Source organism: Pyxicephalus adspersus, chromosome 4 (assembly GCF_032062135.1).
Source record: "Pyxicephalus adspersus chromosome 4, UCB_Pads_2.0, whole genome shotgun sequence".
In the NCBI taxonomy this organism is placed as follows: Eukaryota; Metazoa; Chordata; class Amphibia; order Anura; family Pyxicephalidae; genus Pyxicephalus; species Pyxicephalus adspersus.
In genome coordinates this window covers 62,362,881-62,383,129 of record NC_092861.1, presented here as the reverse complement: position 1 = coordinate 62,383,129, position 20,249 = coordinate 62,362,881, and the positions used below count along the sequence as shown (strand labels likewise).

At 36.1% G+C, this 20,249-nt stretch overlaps 1 protein-coding gene across 1 annotated transcript in view; it reads left to right on the top strand.

Moving 5' to 3' along the window:
* The window catches only part of CSMD1 (CUB and Sushi multiple domains 1), an 819,458-nt gene that overhangs the window by 162,339 nt on the left and 636,870 nt on the right, over nucleotides 1–20,249 (top strand). Inside the window, exon 2 of the mRNA XM_072408428.1 lies at nucleotides 5,878–6,094. Within this exon, the coding sequence (XP_072264529.1) occupies nucleotides 5,878–6,094 (217 nt within the window). The remainder of the gene's footprint in view (nucleotides 1–5,877; nucleotides 6,095–20,249) is intronic.

The window sequence follows — 20,249 nt, the reverse complement described above, 5'->3', positions numbered from 1 at the left end:
ATTTATGAAGGTATGAAATTATATTGCCATAAACGTCAGATTTTAATACAGAAAATATTAAATAATGTTGCTGAAAAATACGCAAGTGACGCATTTGATACATGGCTATTAATGCCTCATCAAAGATGACTGATCTATTCTGCAATCATTAGCCGACCTTTATGTCAAGAGAAAAATATTACTTATTGACTACCAGATTAATAGCTGTATCTGTGACTCCATTTATTCAACATTATTTGCTAGGGAACCTAAGCATAAAATATATATTTTGTTTTATGAACTTGAATGTTTAAAAAAGTATTCTAAACATAAAGAGCCTGAGGAGAAACTCCAGTTAAAAGTACTATTGACTCCCTTGACTGCTGCCTACGTTGAAAAAAATGTAGCTAATTTTGTTTTACCTGACCTATCTAATCTGCATATTTTATTTGTTTGTAACATTTGCTCTGGTCAATAAGAGGTATTAACGTACAAAAGCTGAAATGGTCAAACCCTGAACCATGGAATTAAATCAGAAGTCATGGCATACAAATGCTTGTATGATTGTGCACTTTAATAAAATCACCAATAGAAAACAATTTAACAGCAGTTAGTGTGGTCAGATACTTTTAGTTCCAGGAAGTTCCAGAGCTGATTCTAACTGGGTTTGAAGATATTCCAAGCTCAGATTGTAACTGAAAATGTAGGCAAGTTTTGATTACTAGTTTTTTAACAGGTATAGTAGGACATAATAGGCCACAGGATTGTTTGGGGCCTACTATATCTGTCATTGTGAGGTGTAGTAGGACTCAGCCAATCGAGCTGATGAACCATGACAGGTGTCATTGCCTATCGGACGGCTTAGCTAAGCTATACTATACCTGTATAGCACAATGACAGCTGTCATCACCCAACTGCCAAATTAGTTGAGGCATACTGTACCAAATTATTGACTGCCTATAGGTATATTCAGAAAACATGTACAGGTAGTTCCTGGGTTAAGGACATCCGACATACAGATGCCTCCTAGATACCAACCGGGCTTCCCAGCTCGCTGTGTGCAGAATGGAGGCTTGGAAGGGGGAGGGTTGGTTTGCATAACTTGCAAAATAAATCTTTTGCTAAACACAGCTGAGGTTGTGGTGATCTTAGGGGGGTGAGCTCTTTCTGCAGCCTCTTGTAACTCTTTAATGACCAACTCTGCTGCTGTTTCTTTTTGCATATCAAGACACAACTTGCTCCAGAAGGTAATGAATGTCTTTGAATGAATGTCCATAAAGATTTTTGCTTTGTTTGTGTTAGTAACGCACAATAGGGATTTTATACAGTAACTGACACCACGCTGCCTAATAATATGTTGAGACAAACATCTGTCCTAATTGCATTTATTAAAATAATGTATCTGTTCCGACTTACATACAAACAAATTCACCTTAAGAACAAACCTATAGTCCCTATCGCATATGTAACCCGGGGACTACCTGTAATAATGTAGTTTTAATGTTACATTATTATTGTAAAAAAAAAATCAGAATACACTTCTTTACTGATCTTCACCAAGGTTAATGACATTTGTATTTCATTGTTATCAGGTACATACGAATATTTATATACTTTAAATCCTCATTCTCCTAATTCCTCACAACAAAACATTTATTTCATCTTATCTATCTTTAATGGAGTGCTATTCTCCGCAAAGCTTATAAAATCAACTACTTTGCTTCAGTTCCCCAAGTAACCTTTAGCTAACTATGAAAGATAGAGAATTGTTTTTGCAGGTAATTGTTACATTAAAACATAATTCAACAGCACTGAATTTTACAATATTCCAGTCCAATTCCAAAGTATTGATGCATTATATTTATACACATGCCAAATATATATCAAGGGTATACAAGTAAACAATGGGGCAAAATATAAAAAAGACTGGAGTTATCCCATTGCCATTAAATTACAAATTGTTTTTCTTCCTAATAATAAAAAATCTGGAAGTGAACACAAGCCTTTAATAACATGTGCTGCTGAAACAAAGAATCAGGGACTACAATGTCATATACTGTTATTTTGCAGCAATCTCTAAGAGATATAGTGCTGCTGATGACAGGGTAATAATAGTGCATCTGGAAATAGTAAGCCCAAGGTGGCAAAAGGTCAAGAGGAGAATTGTCTATTGGAAGCAAAGTGAACTAGGGTTCACAAGGCTGAAAGTGATTGATGAAAACATAATTTTAAGTCAATTTGACCACTAGTTTGAAAGAACAGGCAAATTAATGATTGGAGTGGTGGAGGGTGTGAAGTATGTCTCTCTTTCTTTTTTTCTGTTATGGCTGTTGAAGTCAGATGGAAATGTAAAATATTCAATGACTGTGTTAGAAGACAATTATCTGGCCAGTAATCCTGTGCTATATGCCACCGCAGGACAATGCGCCCTGCTTATTCTCTTCATCCGAGTCACTTGCAGCAGCAGGGGAGAACAGACAAATAGCTGTCAGTCCTCAACAATCTGTGGCATCCCCGGTTTCCCTTTGGATGTGAATGGTCTCTCAGCATCCCCTGCTCTGATTGTGCTGAGATTAGTGGGCAGAGCAGTTCCTGATTTCAGTCTTGTGCTGCCTTTGGCTGCTGGGGCTTTATAGCCTCTCTGCTCCCACTGATCTGTGCCTGTTGTAGTGTTTAGCTGGGCTAATTCTTGCTGGAGTGTGATTGGTGTAATTTACTGTTGCTGACCATTGCCTGACCTATTGATCTAACACACCCTGGACTGACCTTTTGCCTGTGACCTTGACTCTGCTTGTGTTACTCCTTCTGTACCTCATCTGGTTGACTGATTGTCCTTGTATGACTTTGGCTTTATACTTTGGCTTTGCCTTGTAGTACTTGTATTGCTTTATCTGTGGGCTCCTGGTCGTCTCCCAGCCCATCCCCTGACACCATCCCTTCCCCATTAAGTCCTGGGGGCATCCAATTGCCAGTCATGCGACCAATCTGCCGAAGCTGCTGAAGGGTGTAGATTGCGGGGTTCGATTTGGGGCACTGGCATCTGGGTGCTGACCAGGGCCTTACAGATTGGTATAGGAGTGCATAATATTAATCAGCAATTCATTGTCAATAAATTGAAGAATTATCTTGCATTTATGTAAAATGAAAGGAGAGTAGGGAGGGTTAAAACATTTCCTGTGTTTTTTGTAATGCAGTAGTCTGCTGGTTAATAGTGAATATTGTTTAGCATGTTATGGACCTCAGTTTTCTGCCCCAGAGTGTTGCTGTGTTGTAAAGGTCTGCAGTAAGAACAATGTGAAAGATTGCAGTTATGGGCCCTGATTTATTAAAGTTTTCCAAGGCTGTAGAGAATACACTTTCATCAGTGAAGCTGGGTGATCCTGAGTGATAAACCTGGAATAGATCTGTGCCAGAATTGAAAACATTTGCTAACAAATAGCTAATGACTTTCCGTATCACCCAGCTTAACTGATGAAAGTGTATTCTCTCCAGCCTTGGAGAGCTTTAAAAAAATCAGGGCCATTGTCTTAGGTCCACACTTGTGCAATAAAGGTAACTATGTATCTTCTAAATGTATCCAAAGAATAGTTAACTCCCTTTTAACAACCCTACCATAATACACATGCATTGATTTTTTATTATTGTATGGTAATACAGAAGTCACTCTAGAAACAATCATTTTAATATCTGCAATGGCATAGAGAAGTGCAAGGAGTGTTACTACCTGCTGTGAAATGAAGAAATGTGTATAGATTAAATGAAGCAGTTGCATAATAAAGGTCTCTGATCTCAAAAGATTAAAAACTTTTGACCCTGCCTTTCTTTTTAATACTCTTCAAAATGTTTACTGTGATTTACCATCTAAACAAAGTACAAATTTGATTTTCTTTGTTTTGCTTTTTACATAAGTAATGCTGTATATGTGCTTTCTCTGTTCCTATATGTCATTGCCTAAAGCCATCCCTGCTGTACTAATTATTTTGTAATATAAAGCAATCTCAGGGTAATAGTTTAAAAGTGGAGCTGACTAATACAGGCTGCTTCAGGAACAAAGCATTTTCCAATGATGTGCTTCTGCCTGGAGATTGCTCCATATTGCAGTAAATAACACAGCAGGGTTGGCTATAGGCAATAATATACAGGTACTGAAGGGGCTTGTATAGGAGGGGGGAGCACAGTGACATACAAGAGAAGAGATGTTTGCCAATTAGCTGAGTTTGGGAGATTGCATTGTTAGATGTATATGAAATACATTTTTAACATGCTGTAAACCAAATATGTATAGTTAAAAAAAAAACATTCTGCTCAGATATTATGTTCTGTGAACTTGTTTTGCATTACAATTATGCAATTTTAAACCAACCAAGTAACTAATATATTATGAAATGTTATTTAATAATTACCATGATAACTTTGCATGACTTAATACAATCTTAAATGACCACTTTATTCCCATTGGTAATAGATTTAGTATCATCACATTGCCTTGTCTTTACAGGTAAATAGACAGGATTGTGTTCATTTCTCATATCAACAGCTTAATAAAAATGATATAAAGGAAGCTACAATGATCTTGATGGAGTACACACCAGTATTCAATTTAAGGAATGGGCTACTTTAAAATGTGAATCTTTAGATTAAATGTAATAAGGGTAATCCAATCCATAGACAACTCCAGACTTTTGGAAAATGTAGAAATAGATATAAATAAAGGCATCAGTAAATTTGCAGGGAATTATTGATGTAAACTGTATCCTTCCTGTTTAATAATGTACAGTGCCCTATATACATTAAGGCAATTCTGCCAGCAGTATGGAGAATGACAAATGGATGTACGCATGATGTAAGGTTTTGTGAGACAAACTCTGCTATTATGAACCTTCCATCTACTAAGAGATTACTTGATGATTGCATGGCCTAACAAAGTCAATAGTGAGCCCTAAGAAAAACCACACATATCAGCAAGAGAGACAGTAATGATTACAGAGGTGGTTGGAATGTAGTTGTGTGTGGGTGATTGTCTGAAGTGCAGCTCTCCAGCCAATTGCTGTTACTTGTTTACAGCTTGTGTTTGAAAACCAATTATTGGAATAAATAGGTTATGGGAATTATTAATACAGCCAAAGCTAAAGCAGAACTCTAGGCAAATGGTGAAAAACAGAGTCAAAAAGATTTTGCCTATAAAAGGACTCTGCTTAACCTTCAAGCATGATTTTATTATTTGTTGGTAACGTTTTGAGGTCACCTGCCTAACTATTTAAAAGGGACAGGGAAGTGATATAAGAAGCTGCATAGCAAACCCAGAAACTAGGGATCTTACCTACTTGGTAGTGCTAAATACTAACTACAGAACTAGATGTAATGGAGAAAAAAGCATAGAAAATAAAAATTATGAACATTCAGTTTAGAATGCCCAATTCAGATTGCATGGGACAGTTCAGTTATTTATTGTGCTAAGTGGATTTTTGCTTATCCAAGAAGATAGGCAATGATACGCAATGTCCATTATGCAAAAAAATAATCTTACCTTGCTTTTCACAATCTTTTCTTCAATATACGCATTGTATGATCCTGCCCTACCTGGCTTCCAGGAGTAATTTATTTCCAGTGCACATGATCAGGATTTACATCTTTGCGGCCTGGATAATCAGTACAGATGAAAGTCAAGAACCTGGGAAAGGACTAGGTAAAGATGCCTGTGCCACAGGGAAATCTAATTTAGCTAAAATGCTTTACAACAGATTGTAGCAAGATCAGTGCTGATCTTCCATAACTTACAACACTTATTTATACTTTTTCTCCCAGTTAATTTGAGTGCCGCGTGTACCATCCACAATGAATCTAAATGCAATTGTAAGATTCTGTGTTTAAATCCATATTTGTTCTTTTTTTTTACAGGGCAAAACTGTGGTGGTTTAGTACAGGGTCCTAATGGTACAATCGAAAGTCCAGGATTTCCACACGGGTATCCAAATTATGCTAACTGCACATGGATAATAATCACTGGGGAAAGAAACAGGATACAACTGTCATTTCAAATTTTTGCTTTGGAAGAAGATTTTGATATTCTATCAGTGTATGATGGACAACCACAGCAAGGAAATTTAAAAGTCAGGTAGGACATTGTTATATTTTTAATAAAATCACACTCTTTACTCCCAAGTTACATTGTATAGGTAACTTTTTAATTGTTCAATGAAATATGAATTAATACGGAACATCAACATGTCCAAAATGTGATTCTGCATTCTATTGAAGTACATATTTGTTGTGTTTGTCTGAATTATCAGTAGTTTTCTTCTGCCTTTTTTGTGTATTTGGTAAGTCTCTGGACGTTGTATGCTCTGGCATTGCATTGTTAAATATTAGTGATAGAGTAGGTCTACTTGGAGTATATTTACAATTTGGGCAGGAGTAATGGTCATTTGTATAATATAAAACTGAAATCCATGAGCTCTCAGCAGAGGTTATCTGGAGGATAAGAAAATGCACTTATTTTTTGCATTCAGTACTTTATTAATATTTCTAGTTACCATTTGTTCATATTCTTAGGTTCACTTGATCTAAAGTTTTGACACAAAATCATCCTGTTTATATAGAAAATTAGTTATTATTATTAATATTAATAAACAGGATTTATATAGCGCCAACATAATACGCAGCGCTGTACATTAAATAGGGGTAGCAAGTGACAAACCGGTACAGACAGTGACACAGGAGGAAAAGAGGACCCTGCCCCGAGGAGCTTACACTCTAGGAGGAGGGGGAAGGCTCACACAATAGGAGGAGAGATATGGAGTTATGGGAAGTAGTGAGGGTTTTAAGAGACAGAAGAAGAGGGGTAGGCATGTCTAAATGAGCAGAAGGTAGGAGCATGCCGCATAGGATGAGATAGACCATTCCAGAGAGTAGGGGGAGCTCTAGAAAAGTCTTGGAGCCATGTGTGTGATGAGGTTATGAGTGATGAAGTCAGTAGTAGGTCTTTGGAAGAACAGAGAGCAGCTAGGGAGTATTTTTCTACCAGGTCAGAAAAGTAGGTTGGACAGGAGCTGTGTAGGGATTTGAAGGCAAAGCATAGGAGCTTGAATTTGATTCTCATACAGCATACAGATGGTACTGTATACCAAAGGAGGATATGAGACTACCAAGAGAGGAGCTGTACATAGAGAAGAGAACCGGTCCAAGGACTGACCCTTGGGGGACACCAACAGCGAGGAGAGTAGGAGAAGGAGGAAGTACCATTTAAAGAAACTTGAAAGGTGCGGTCAGACAGGTAGAAAGTAAACCAAGAGAGAGAAGTGTCACTGATACCAATGGAGCGCATGATTTGTGTTAGAAGGGGGTCATCAGATACAGTGTCAAAAGCGGAATAAAGATCTAAGAGAAGGAGCAGGGAAAAGTTGACTTGAGACTTAGCTCTGATGAGGTCATTGGTCACTTTAGTAAGGGCTGTTTTAGTGGAATGAGCAGCTCAGAAGCCAGACTGGAGAGGATCAAGGAGAGAGTTGGTGCTCAGATAATCGGTGAGTCTTTTGAAAACAAGGCGCTCAAGGAGTTTGGAAACATAAGGGAGAAGGGAGATGGGACAGTAGCTGGAAGGTAAGGAGGGGTCTAGTGACGGTTTCTTTAGGATGGGGTGAATTATGGCATGTTTGAAAGTGGAGGGGAATTTGCCAGTAGTAAGGGAGAGGTTGAATAGTTCGGTTAGGGTGGGGGCCAGGGTGGAGGAATGGGCACGGAGTAGATCAGAGGGAATTGCGGACAGGTAGTAGATATAGATGATGAGAGAAGAGAAGAGACTTCATCCACAGTAACAGGGCTGAGGGAGGCCAGTGATGATTTACTGGTAGAAGGGGTGAGTATGGTTGGAGTGGCTCGGTGAGCAGAGACATCATGTCTGATTTTGTCAATTTTATCTCTAAAGTAGGTGGCTATGTTTTGGGTTAAAATTTAGAATTACAATCATGCATTGATATTTTACCCTGACAAGTAAATGTTTTCAAACCAAAGCTAAATAATCATGAAAAAACAAGTAGTGGAACAATGTGCTAAAGGAGCTGTGATGTAGTCTTGTCTTTCCTTCCCCACTGCAAAGATTATTTGCTCATTTTACCCAGATGATGATACACAAGATGTAAAACTTAGCTTATCCTTTCCTCCCTCACCATTTGGTGCTCTCCTCAAAAGCACTAGACCAGTCCCTTGCAGCCTTCTTACGTATTGCTGCCTGGCTGGTCTGACCACTCATATTATTCAGCCCAGTGCAAATCTATGAGTCTTGCATTAAACAGCATGACCCCAAGGCCCTACCCATCATCCTAAGCATCAAGTAATGGAGGAGAGCAATGGAGGAGAGCAATGGCACCTCTAGAAATGAGGGGTAAAGTACATTCTAGTCCTTCAACATCATGTACCTTTGTTACTTTATGTGAAAAATAATAATGCATTTGGAAACTGTTATAATTTATATGGGTAATTTAGGACAGAGCAATATATTTGCATCCTTTTTAATCAACTGGAACACTGAGTAAAACATGTAAGGTCTGTGTCAATCAGTGCAAGGACTAACAAGGGGTGAAAAACTTTTCTAGCATCTCACATGATGATGTTGGGTGACCTTGTAACTATCTATTCAGATTCTAACCACTTCATCATGGGAGCAACAGGTAAAGGGAGTCTCACATTATGCAACATACTAGGTATTTTACATAAATGAGAAGATTTTTAAAAGAAGTTGGTACATGCTAAGAAAAAAGCTGAGCAAAATCTTAAATGCAATAATGAATGTGAATGCAAACATAGTCACAAGCCTGTAAAAGGAGAACTGTGACCAATTGTAAGAGATGAAAAGAATCATGGCAGCAGGAGAATAAAAAAGCTGGATATGGTATGATGTATGTCAGACTGTTACCCATCACTCAGGAAATAGAAACAAAGAGTTATTAGGAAGATTCATAAATGATAAAAATGTCAGAACATTTTGTATGACCTAGATGCAGCTGTGCACAAGCTGTTCCACCAAGCACCCACAAGGATCAAAATATATTTTTTCAACAAATATTAGAGGCTGAATATAAAACTAACTGCTATGTATACATTACCATATATATAAAAGTCCATATATTAATAAAATTATCAGCTTAGAAACAAGTAAGTCGGTGAACTTGGGATAAAAGATATTATTTATGTACCTGAAATGAGTATAATATTGAATTAATTGTTGTAGAGTTTTTGCACATTTGTGATAGGAATTATGAAAAAATACCGGATATTTTACTTAAATGCCTGCACTGTATAATGACATTATATTTCCCCATTTAGGCAAAAAATGTAAATTATCAATATTGGTAATGCTGGTATAGTTTAGGCATGACCTTTGTTAAATTTTGTTACCAGTACTGGCCATTTACTAACTTGAAGGTCAGTTCACAAAAGCAGTCCCACTGTAGAGTACTCTTCTGTAGAAGGCTCTCCAGAAATCATGTCTCCAGAAATCATACCTATGTGCTATTACTGTGTCCTGTAGTGACATTAGGGTCAGTGGGAAGAACCAGTGGATACAATGGGGACAACGCTCCTGGAAGTGTTGGTTTCTAAAGAAATTTCACACCATTGTTTCTTTCCAATATATTAAGCTGCCTTTTTGCAAGTGTTTCAGCAGGAGTCAATTTCATTGAGCATTATTTGTGTAAAAGTCAATGTGGAAAAAGCATTGTACAGGATTCCAGCTTCTTTGTGGTGTAAATTGGGAATCTTTATAAGATGTCTATTGAGAGAATAAATACATATTAGGCAGAAATAATATAAAGAATTATTAGAAAAAAACAATTGAAGTACTTTAAATTGGTAACTATGAATAGATAAATGATTATTGCATGCCTTCTCGATCTTTAGGTATGTAAATATCATGGCAAAGTTATTGTAATATAAAAATACACATTTCTGTTGGTTTTAATATGTCTATTTAATTCATTGATCTGAATCATACAAGAAGTTTTCATGGATGCGGTCCTGTCAAGCAAGAGGTTTTCATCCCTCCCAACAGGATGAAAACATTTCCCACTGACTTCCACCCTGAGATGACACTGTGATCATCAGTTTAATCAGGAAGCTGCAAGCTGCAATTTTCAGATAAAAAGAAGGCAGACATTAAAAGCACTTGTTTGACATTGTTCTTTTATTGTACTAAGTTGGACACACAGTGGGACTGATTTATGTAAACTAGAGCAAAAGTGTCACCGTTGCTTATAAAATAATACAGCTTCATTTCCCTTTTATCTCACATTTTTTCTCTTTGTCAGTTAGGCATGAATACATTACTACAACAACATTTTTGTATACTCTAAATTCTATGGTGAAAAACAACATTTTGTACGGTATAAGGTTATCTACCTGTTTTGTAAACCAACATGTTCTGTAATGTTCATGACTATTGATAAAAACCCTTGCTTCTGTAAATAAAATCAAACCAATGTCTCATTTACAGTCCTCCAGATACACACAAGGCACAAAGTACAGCATTAACCTCCCTAGCGTTAACCACGAGTGTGACTCGGGGTAGAAAGTTGCATGAAGGGGTAACCCCGAGTCACACTCGGGGTAGAAAAAAGTTGCTAAAAGCGGTAACCCAGGGTCACACTCGGGGTAGGTAAACCTATGGGAAGTAATAGTAAATACAGCGCTTACCTGATCCACTGGCGTCCTGCGTCGTCCATCACCGCGATCCCTGTCTTCATCCTTCTATTTCCGGCGTCTTCTGCACACGATGCCCCTGATTCATCAATAAAATCCGCGCTCGCTGGAAGCGCGAAAGTACGCGCGGCCATCGATCGCGGATTACCGCGGTCCGGACTCGAGTGTGCGCGTACGTACGATTTCGGATCGCGAATACGAATGCGCGACCGATAATCCGATTCTGCTTGATGAATCAGGGGCGATGAGTCACCAGGAGTTCCCGGTGACGTTGGTGTGTGTGTACGTTGCCGGCGGGGCGGAGCGGGTAATTCAAAACCCATTTGTATTGCATTCAATACAAAATAACTGTATTAAATGCAATATTTTTTTTTTTATTTATTTAATTTCATATTTTTACATGATTTTGTGTTTCAAACTTTATTATACTCATACTCTTATATTATACTGTAAAACACATTTTCCGGTAAAAATGTACTGTCCACTATTATATTTTCCAAAGTTCTCTCTTGTACATACTGCCTTTTGCCTTATATATTCTCCATTTCTTAACTGCACATACTGCCTACTGTCTTACATTCTGCACTTCTACACAAAAAGTCAGATATTATACCTTCTGCACATTTCCTTCATACAGCTCACTGTAATACCATCTGTATGTCCACAGCTATATATACTGTGATTCCCTCCATACTCCTCTCCTGCACCTTCTGAACTCTGCTATTGCATGTATTGCATGTTTTAATACCTTCTGCACTCCTCCAGTGCACATTTCACCCGTGGCCTTATTCTCTACAACCACTTTTCTGCACATACTGCATACTGTCATACCATCTGCACCCCGCCTCTGTGCAAACTGCCTACTGTCATACCCTCTATTCTCTTCTTCTGTACATACTACCCATTGTCATTCCATTTACATTTTTTTCCAGCATATTTCACCTCAAGGACATCTTTAGGATTCTTTGGTAAATCCCAAAGCTTTAAGCATTCTAAGCAATTCAAGAAAGAGGTATACACCGCCCACTTGAAACGCTGTATTGATAAATGGATTACATACTATGTTTTCTATGAACCTAAATTCTGCAAATTACATTTGCAGAACAATCCTGAAAGGTGATATGTACTGTGGTCTTCTTTATGTAATTATTCTTGAAGCTTGGAAACTTCTGGGGATACTTATATAATTACTCTCTACAAAGGTGTTAAGAAATATTACAGAATAGCAGGCAAATCACCAGAACTATAGCATGAGATATAAACAAGAAGCCAAATTGGAATTCTGCCAAACAGATGCATAATCTTACATGACAGTGTAGGCAATTGAATGAAATCCTGAATGGGAGCTTCAAGGAAACAGCAATTGGAATATATCCAAGTACTTAAAATGCTTAGACACGTATCAGCAAGGTCCGTAATGGGTATAGGTTCATTGTTTCTCTAAGAACGATAAGGATCTTGTACAGGAAATCAAAACATTGATGCTCTTGGTGATAAAAGTAAATACAATCTTTTTGACCAATGAGTGGTAGTTTCATTTGTTAATAACAGTTTAAATGTGTGCGTTTTATAAAGAGAATGAAACAGGATAATTTAGTATAAAATGTAAGATGAAAAGCACGTTATAGTACATCAATCCTTATTAACCAATCATATGTCAGCCTACTGGAGTCAATACAGTGAAAGGGGAATTTGGATTAGTTAATGAATTACTACACTGAACAATGTTTAAGCCTTTTCGCCTAGATTAAGTGAATAAGATCCAAAAGGTTATGATAGACAGACTAGGTTAATCACACTAGGCGACAGTTTCAAAAAGATACATATATTTACTAAAGTAAGTGATTTGGAAATTAGGATAAACATTTATGTTAACAAGTAACCTAAAATTATTAATGCTGAAATAATATATAGTGTATATATATATATATATATATATATATATATATATTTATATATATAGTAGGTAAAATAAATTGTTTTATTGTTTTATAATCCACTAATTCCCAAATTACAACAGTGCCAATCTAGACACCAGTTTGATATCTAGTCTTATTCTAATTGAATCATCCCCTTCCTTAATTACCCAACATGTGGTGATTATGATAAAAAATGATTAATTTAATTGATATGGCATATATATATGGCATATATATGACAATATAAAAGATATGGCATCCAGTTTAGTAAAACCGCATCGTTTGCAGGATTTTGGTTTGACCACTGACTAAAGATAAACACATGCATTCACATTTTACTATGTGTATTATCTCTTGTTAAAGTGTAGCTCCCAAAGGAAAAATGAAGTTAAAACTCTTGCAGGAAAAAATACAGATCTCAAGCAAAAGTGAAGATTATGTACAAATCTCTAAAAGCCACCTGTATGAAATAGCACAGGATTATGTGAGCATTGGAAAAGAGTCTGAGAAAAATCCATTGAGATTTATTGTTTTATTTTGTTCTGTTCATGTTACAAACATCAGCATCCATTTTCAGCTGCTGTTTCAAAAATATTAAGTCAGGGTTATTTTATTTTTCTTCATTTTTGGGCCCTTTCAAAGTGACAAGGTCGAGAAAAGCACTATGGATTTTAAAACTGGTTAGGATATGTAGCTGGGATGTGCTGAAAATATAGCTGATAGGTGTGTGAGTGAGACGTCTAGGTTATGCCAATTTATTTGTATGTATATATATATATATATATATATATATATATATATATATATATATATATATATATATATATATATATATATATATATATATATATATATATATATATATATATATATATTAGTAAATTACCTCTAAAGCAAACCATCACTGACCTGTGTAGCCACAACCACCGTGGAGAAATGCATCTTTAATGAATATGATAATGGCATATGCAATAATCTGATAGCAATTAGATGCATTGTACAATTGTTGTGTTACAAATTGCAAAGTACATTTTATATATATTTATTGCCTATTTTTTATGGCCCCTCCTCCTTATTGTTCCTGGAAATAAAAACAAATGGTAACTTACTCTCTTTTATTTGCTTTTTTTAAACTTGGAATTATATGCAATTAGACCGATTTCCAGCATTTTGGCCTTAGTGCTGTTGAGTTGTGTAGATCTACAATGGAGTTGGTATACTTGTAATGCAAAAAAGTAAAGCAGAAGGAAATCTGAAATCTGACTGGTTAATACATATAAAATACCTAAGAAAGACTTATAAATACTAGTTTACACTGCTGATATTTTGCCTTCCCTGACCCCACTATTATCATTGTAATGAGATCATGGAAAAAAATCTCCGCTTTTATAAAGCATAAAGTATAATTGAATAAGAAAGAAGACAAACCTCTACCACAATGCACATCATAAGGTCAGACTAGAGTTTATCTTTATTTTAAATGTTTGATGATTTTTAATAAACAGAGTTTATTGTATACTAGTATGACATTATTGGGTCCATGGGCTAGTGTGAGTATAGAATTCTGTGACTTACAATGGCAAAAAATCTGCCTGTAATCACATAATTTTATGCAACCACCTTATTTGCATGCACTTTGCTCTGCCAAACAAATGCCTTACAAAGAGAACAAATGTGACCTGTACATATAATTGCCAACTCCAATTCGTTTTTCTTTCTGCTGCCTCTTTTGTTTGTTTGACAAACTGGCAAAACGCAAATTCACTTTTTATAGATCTGCTGGGACATAAGGCAAAAGGCTTTTAGGAGCAAATCCAAAAAAGGTATATATGAATGGGGGGTATAACTGCATAAGATCTGGTAAAAAAACCCATGCAAGAAATATAAAATCCAACATTATTTTAATAGCAGTGAAATGTAAATTATAAAAGTGATGCAGAACTGAGACTAAGCATTGTAGTGTTAAAATTATATATTGTAATAACATTGCATGCATGTTGAATCAATGGACCTGATTAAATAAAGCTCTTCAAGACTGGAGAAGATTAACATAGGAGAACCTGGGTGATCCATCAAAGCAAAGTTTTACTTAGCTAAGTGATTGTGGCAAAAATTTACTTTGCCAAGAATACCCAATCACATGCAAGGATATATAAACAATGTATTTGTTTACCCATGATTGGTCAACAGTTGATAATTAACAATGCTAAGTGAACCGTTCTTTTAGTAAATAAACTTCAGTTAGGGAAGAACTTATCATAGCAAAATCTAGCAGAATCTGAAAACCTTGATTTAATACATTCAGAGCTACTTTGTTCTCTTTTCATATTTTTCTTTTCACCAATTTGTCACATAATACTTTAATATCAAATACTAATTTGGAGTTCTCTGAAGGTTTATAAAACCTGATAAATACATTTTTATGATATTGTGAAGTTCACAGGCTTTCTCAAACTTTTTCTTATGGGCCACAAACCTTATCATGTTTTCCAGACTTCATAGCCATAGGTATCTATGACGGCAGTTTAGGAGAAACACTGTGTTCCTTTTAACAATAATTAACATGAAGGAACCTGAAATATATGACCCATAGTTGTTTCTGGGGACATGTTTAAAAGACGATCTTGGATAATATAATTGATTGATGGTTTTCATTCAACAGACATGCCCCTTACCTTACTAGATATATGTGATGACATTTGTGTGCCATCATTGGGTAAATGTGAGACAGCGTTGTTATTCAGAATCAAAATTTATACCCTGTATAACAGTTTTACTAACTACAAGATGGAACTGTACAATACATGGATGAAATGTTGCCAAAGGTCATTTACTATAAAACTATAGTGTGATGTAAGATAATTTCCACGCTATAAAAAGTGATGGTAAATAGTATATATGACAAGAAAGCACTACAACAAAGATATAGTTACAGTACATGGTAATATATTCCTACAGAGAAGGAAAAGTAAGAAATCTTATCTTAATGACAGATGGTTCCAACTCTCTTCAAGGTCTAACGACCACAGAAGAATTTAATCCAACAAGCCCAAGGACACAGTTGGGTAAAATCACATTAAAATGGACACAAATGACATTTATGATGGTCGTCTAAAAAAAAAATGGTAGGAATTGGCAAATAAATGTATGTGTATATGTGTATATATGTATATATATATATATATATATATATATATATATATATATATATATATATATATATATAATATAGCTACCACTACCCTTTATCAGAATTTTATCATAAATGTCATTGGTTTGGTATCACATATACATTTGTATATTGCTCTACATATATAGACATACTCCCACAAAATAAATAACATATATATATATATATATATTATTATATAATAATATATATAATATATATTAATATACAAATATATATATTAATTACATCTGTTTATTTCCTCTTGCCAAATATGTGCCATGTTCCTCTTGCCATTAATGTGTTAGATTATAAATTCTGAAAGCCTGGCTTTACCATTTACACAATCATGTAGGCACAGAAAAACTATGAAAAATCAATCAGTCTTTGCAACACATAGAAGCAAGGCAAATTCAAAAAATTAATTAAGTTTTTTATGTTATTAATATATAAACCAATTAGCTATCATTTCTGGGAATCATTGTATGTGGTGCTCCAGGTCCATACAATATATCAAACCTACTGGAGGACTGAAGAAAGCTGAATGCAAATTAAACAACCTTCAATGCACAAATCTAAGCGATTTGTTTACAGTAATATTTGTATAATTTTACAAATTGTTCTGCAAACATCTGCAGTTCATTTACAAGGTTTGTTCCCTCAAGCACAAAGAAATAGAACAATAAGTAAATGTCCCTGAAGTTTTCCAAGCTCTCCCTGGAGTACCTTGAGTCATAACACTAAATACTGCAGAGAAGGTAGGCTCTACTCTCCATTAAGCTAATTATAACAGTTTAGGAGAATTACAAAAGTGAACTGTTAAAAAAGATGAAAACCTTAAGTGACATTTAGTTTGTTAATGGGAACGTATGTGTCAGAAGCACTGGATACAATAGGTTACTGATGGGTAAGTAATAAAAAGTCCATCATGTTTACAAGAAGCACAACAGCACATTGAGACTGTTTGCAACCCAAACCAAGGATCCCCTCCCTAACTAGGAAGCACAGATAGTGCAGAAAGAGGGATCATCAACAACAAGATGCAATAAAGGATAACAAATACAAACATTGGTAAAATGGCAAAAATACTAAATCCATGTGTTTAAAGTCCCAAACAAAACTTCTATTAGCCCCCAATCTTTTACTGCTAAACTGAATCAAGAGAGTAAAAAAAGCGATCATGTTTCAGGGGCATCAAGCAGAATGACCTCACTCAGTTAAAAGATGTTGGACACAGAAGTTTTGTTTGGTTTTCTCCTAAGATTTTCGTTAAAATAAAAAAAGTACACTTACATTTACTTCTGCAGAGCCTTTGGTCCCTTCACAATCGCATTCAATTTGATCACGTGCCATCCTGGAATCCTTCTTAGTTCCAAAATGGAGGAACCTGAAGGTGCCGCCATCCTCTTCCAACTCCTGCTTAAGTCACCCGAACTCGCACTGTTCAGGTGTGAGAATGGCACTTTTTCTTTCCCATCGTGGGAAAAGCCCTTCACTGCATGCCTGAAATCGGGCATGCACACATAGAGCAGTCCAATGTTTTCTGGGATATGTGACATAGGTATCCCAAAAGGCTCTGGGCTTCCCATTCAGTCTTTACTGCTGCGGTGGTAAAGACTTAAGTGTTTAAATTAAAAAAAAAAAAACATTTTTTACTTAATAATAAAGGGTTATTTACCCTTTTATACAAAGTAAAAATTGTGTGGATAAGTCGGATTTAAGTAATGTTAAGTATTTTAATTTTTGGTGTTGCTGATCCCTCTCTGTCCTCATGTGCTACATGGCATTTCTGAGGGTGAGTATCCTAATGGAGACAACTGTAGACTATGTCTGATTGATGTATGTTGAACTGACCACATGTAGTCTCTGTTGGAAGCCCTTTTAGATCAGTGTTTCTCAATTAAGGTTCCATCGCCAATGAGCGATTTTGGCCTCCCAGGTCAGATTATTGACACCAATAATCTTTTTGGCTATCTATAAGGGTAGTATTCCACCATAGGTCAGCAATGTAGCAGGAATTCTCCCGCTTGACCACCATGCTAATGTACTGTGAGCTGTGGATGTAGTAATTATAGTTGGGGTTCCCTGAAGATCTGAAAGGTATTTAAACGGTCCCCCCACTTTAAAAGGTCAAGAAAGGCTAGGTTAGATTGTGGAAGAGTTTGGCACTGAATGTACTGAGATGTTCTCAAATTAATAATAACAGCTGACACTGTCATATTAATTCTCCATTATTTGTTCTGGCTGCCAATTGGAATATACATGGAGGCACAGTAAACTAGAGTAGGTTCTAAATATATACTCTAAGACCTTCATCACTAAAATGATAAAATGCACAGTCTATATTTCTTTTATTTTTCCTTCACCACATTTATTTAGTAATATAGCACATGGGTGTTTTAAAAGGTATCAGGCATTTCTGCATCATATCATTCTACTCTGTATTGCTGCTGTCTTACTTCACCCCAGGCAGGCTCATTTCAGATTGTAAATTCTTACCATTTTGCCAGAAACATTTGTATAGTTTTTGTTTTCATTTTTTATATTTTTTTATTTTTTTTTATATGAAAGCAAATAAAATGATTTATGTTTTTTATCATTAGCTGGGGAGTGCCAGATACACCAATCTTTGTAATGCCTGTGAGATTTCTATTTATCGTTACAGGAATAAAAGTTACTTTTTCTTTGACAGTGCTAAGAATATCCTGTAAATGCAGTTTCCTTCTAGGTATAAAGTTGGAAAATGACAAGAATTATAGTACCACATCAGGGAATTGTGCTAATACTGTAATACTTAGTATGCATTATGCATTAACGCTTAGTTGGTATTTTAAATAAAATGATCAAATTCTAAATCATTTTTATATTTTAAAATACGAATGTAGGACACCATGGGACACTGGGTTTTTGGTTTAATTCCTGCAAGTGCATTGGCCCTGATTTATTAACGTTCTCCAAGGCTGGAGAGGATACACTTTCATGAGTGAAGCCCGGTTATTCAACAAACCTGGGATGGATTTGGTCCTGAATTGAAAACATTTGCTAACAAAGAGCTAATGCCTTTTAGGAAATACATTCCAGGTTTGCTGGATTACCAAGTTTCACTGTTAAAAGTGTATCTTCTCCAGCCTTGGAGAGCTTTAATAAATTAGTGCCATAAAGTGCGTTCAATTTGGATGACCCTGTGTTTGTATGGGCTCCGTTCAGGTGTACACTTTACTTAAAAATCCAATGTTGTACCAGTTAGGTTAACTGGGTTCCTTAAGTGATTGAATTATGTAGGGAAACTCAATTATGAACTATTTTATGGTTAGACAAAAATACTAATAATATGTTATTCTCTACAGGATTGTAAAAAAGGTGACAGGGACACAATGCAGCAGGGGCAAAATGGATATGATTTTTACTGTCAGATTCTTGTCAGGTTTTTGTAAACATTGTAAATCATGATCTTAAAATGGACCTTTCATGGAGAGATGGTATCCTACTTACCAAAGCTGCAAGACTGGAGAAGATAGACTCGAAAAGAGCCAAAGCAGGTTTCATTCAGATAGCACAACAATTGTCATAACTGCAAATCTCATCAGGCATCTTTGGTTGACTATTCCCCTGGGTTGTTGACCGAAATTGTTTCCTATGACTTTGTTAATGGTTTCTGGCTTTCTCTCGCTGTTTAAATTTATGTATATATGCCAATGCAGTTATTATTGTAGAGTTCTTTTAGAGATTACTATTTTAGGCTTATGGCAAGTTTAAAGGACATCCATAGAAGGTGAAATACGAGGGCTTAAATTGTGACCTCTTTCTTAGATTACTAGTCATCTGGCAGTATCTGCCTTTGTAAATTCCGAATCACTGTCTTGATGCAAAAGTCATATTAAAGTCAAATCTAATCTATATGCTTCATTTTTTTGTAAAGAGGTCATGAGCTTTACATGCACACTTTTTTTTCACCATTCCATATTTTATAAAAAAATTGGAAAAAAAATAATTATTAATTCTGTCACACTTACCTGTTCCTCACTAAAGTGCAGGCTTCCCTCTCCTGCGCATGATTGCAGTTCTGATGCTGAGCGTGCCTCTGTTTCCAAGCTTTATCAACTCCGTCCAATCTGCTGGCCAATCAGGAAATAGCCTCTCGATCAGCCCTGGCTATTTAGCTAGCTCACAAACTGTATTTTTTGTTCGTGCAACAAGTCTTTACTAGTGTCTTGAGCTCCCAAGTTCTTTGATCTAGTTCCTGTACACCTGCTGCTTAATCCAATGTTTCCTGTGTCCAGCTCCTGTGTTAATCATACATTGTGCAGTTTGTTGGTTCCCAGCCAACTTCCTGTGGATAACCTTGCATCACCTGTACTTCCTATTGCATCCAGTGTCTCCTGTGTTCCCTGTGCCCGCAGTGGCCTGTGTCACTGTAGTCTGTCTCCAGGATCCCTGGCTATTGACCTCTGGCGTGTGGCCTGACCTCTCTTGCTTGCTGCCTGTCTCGG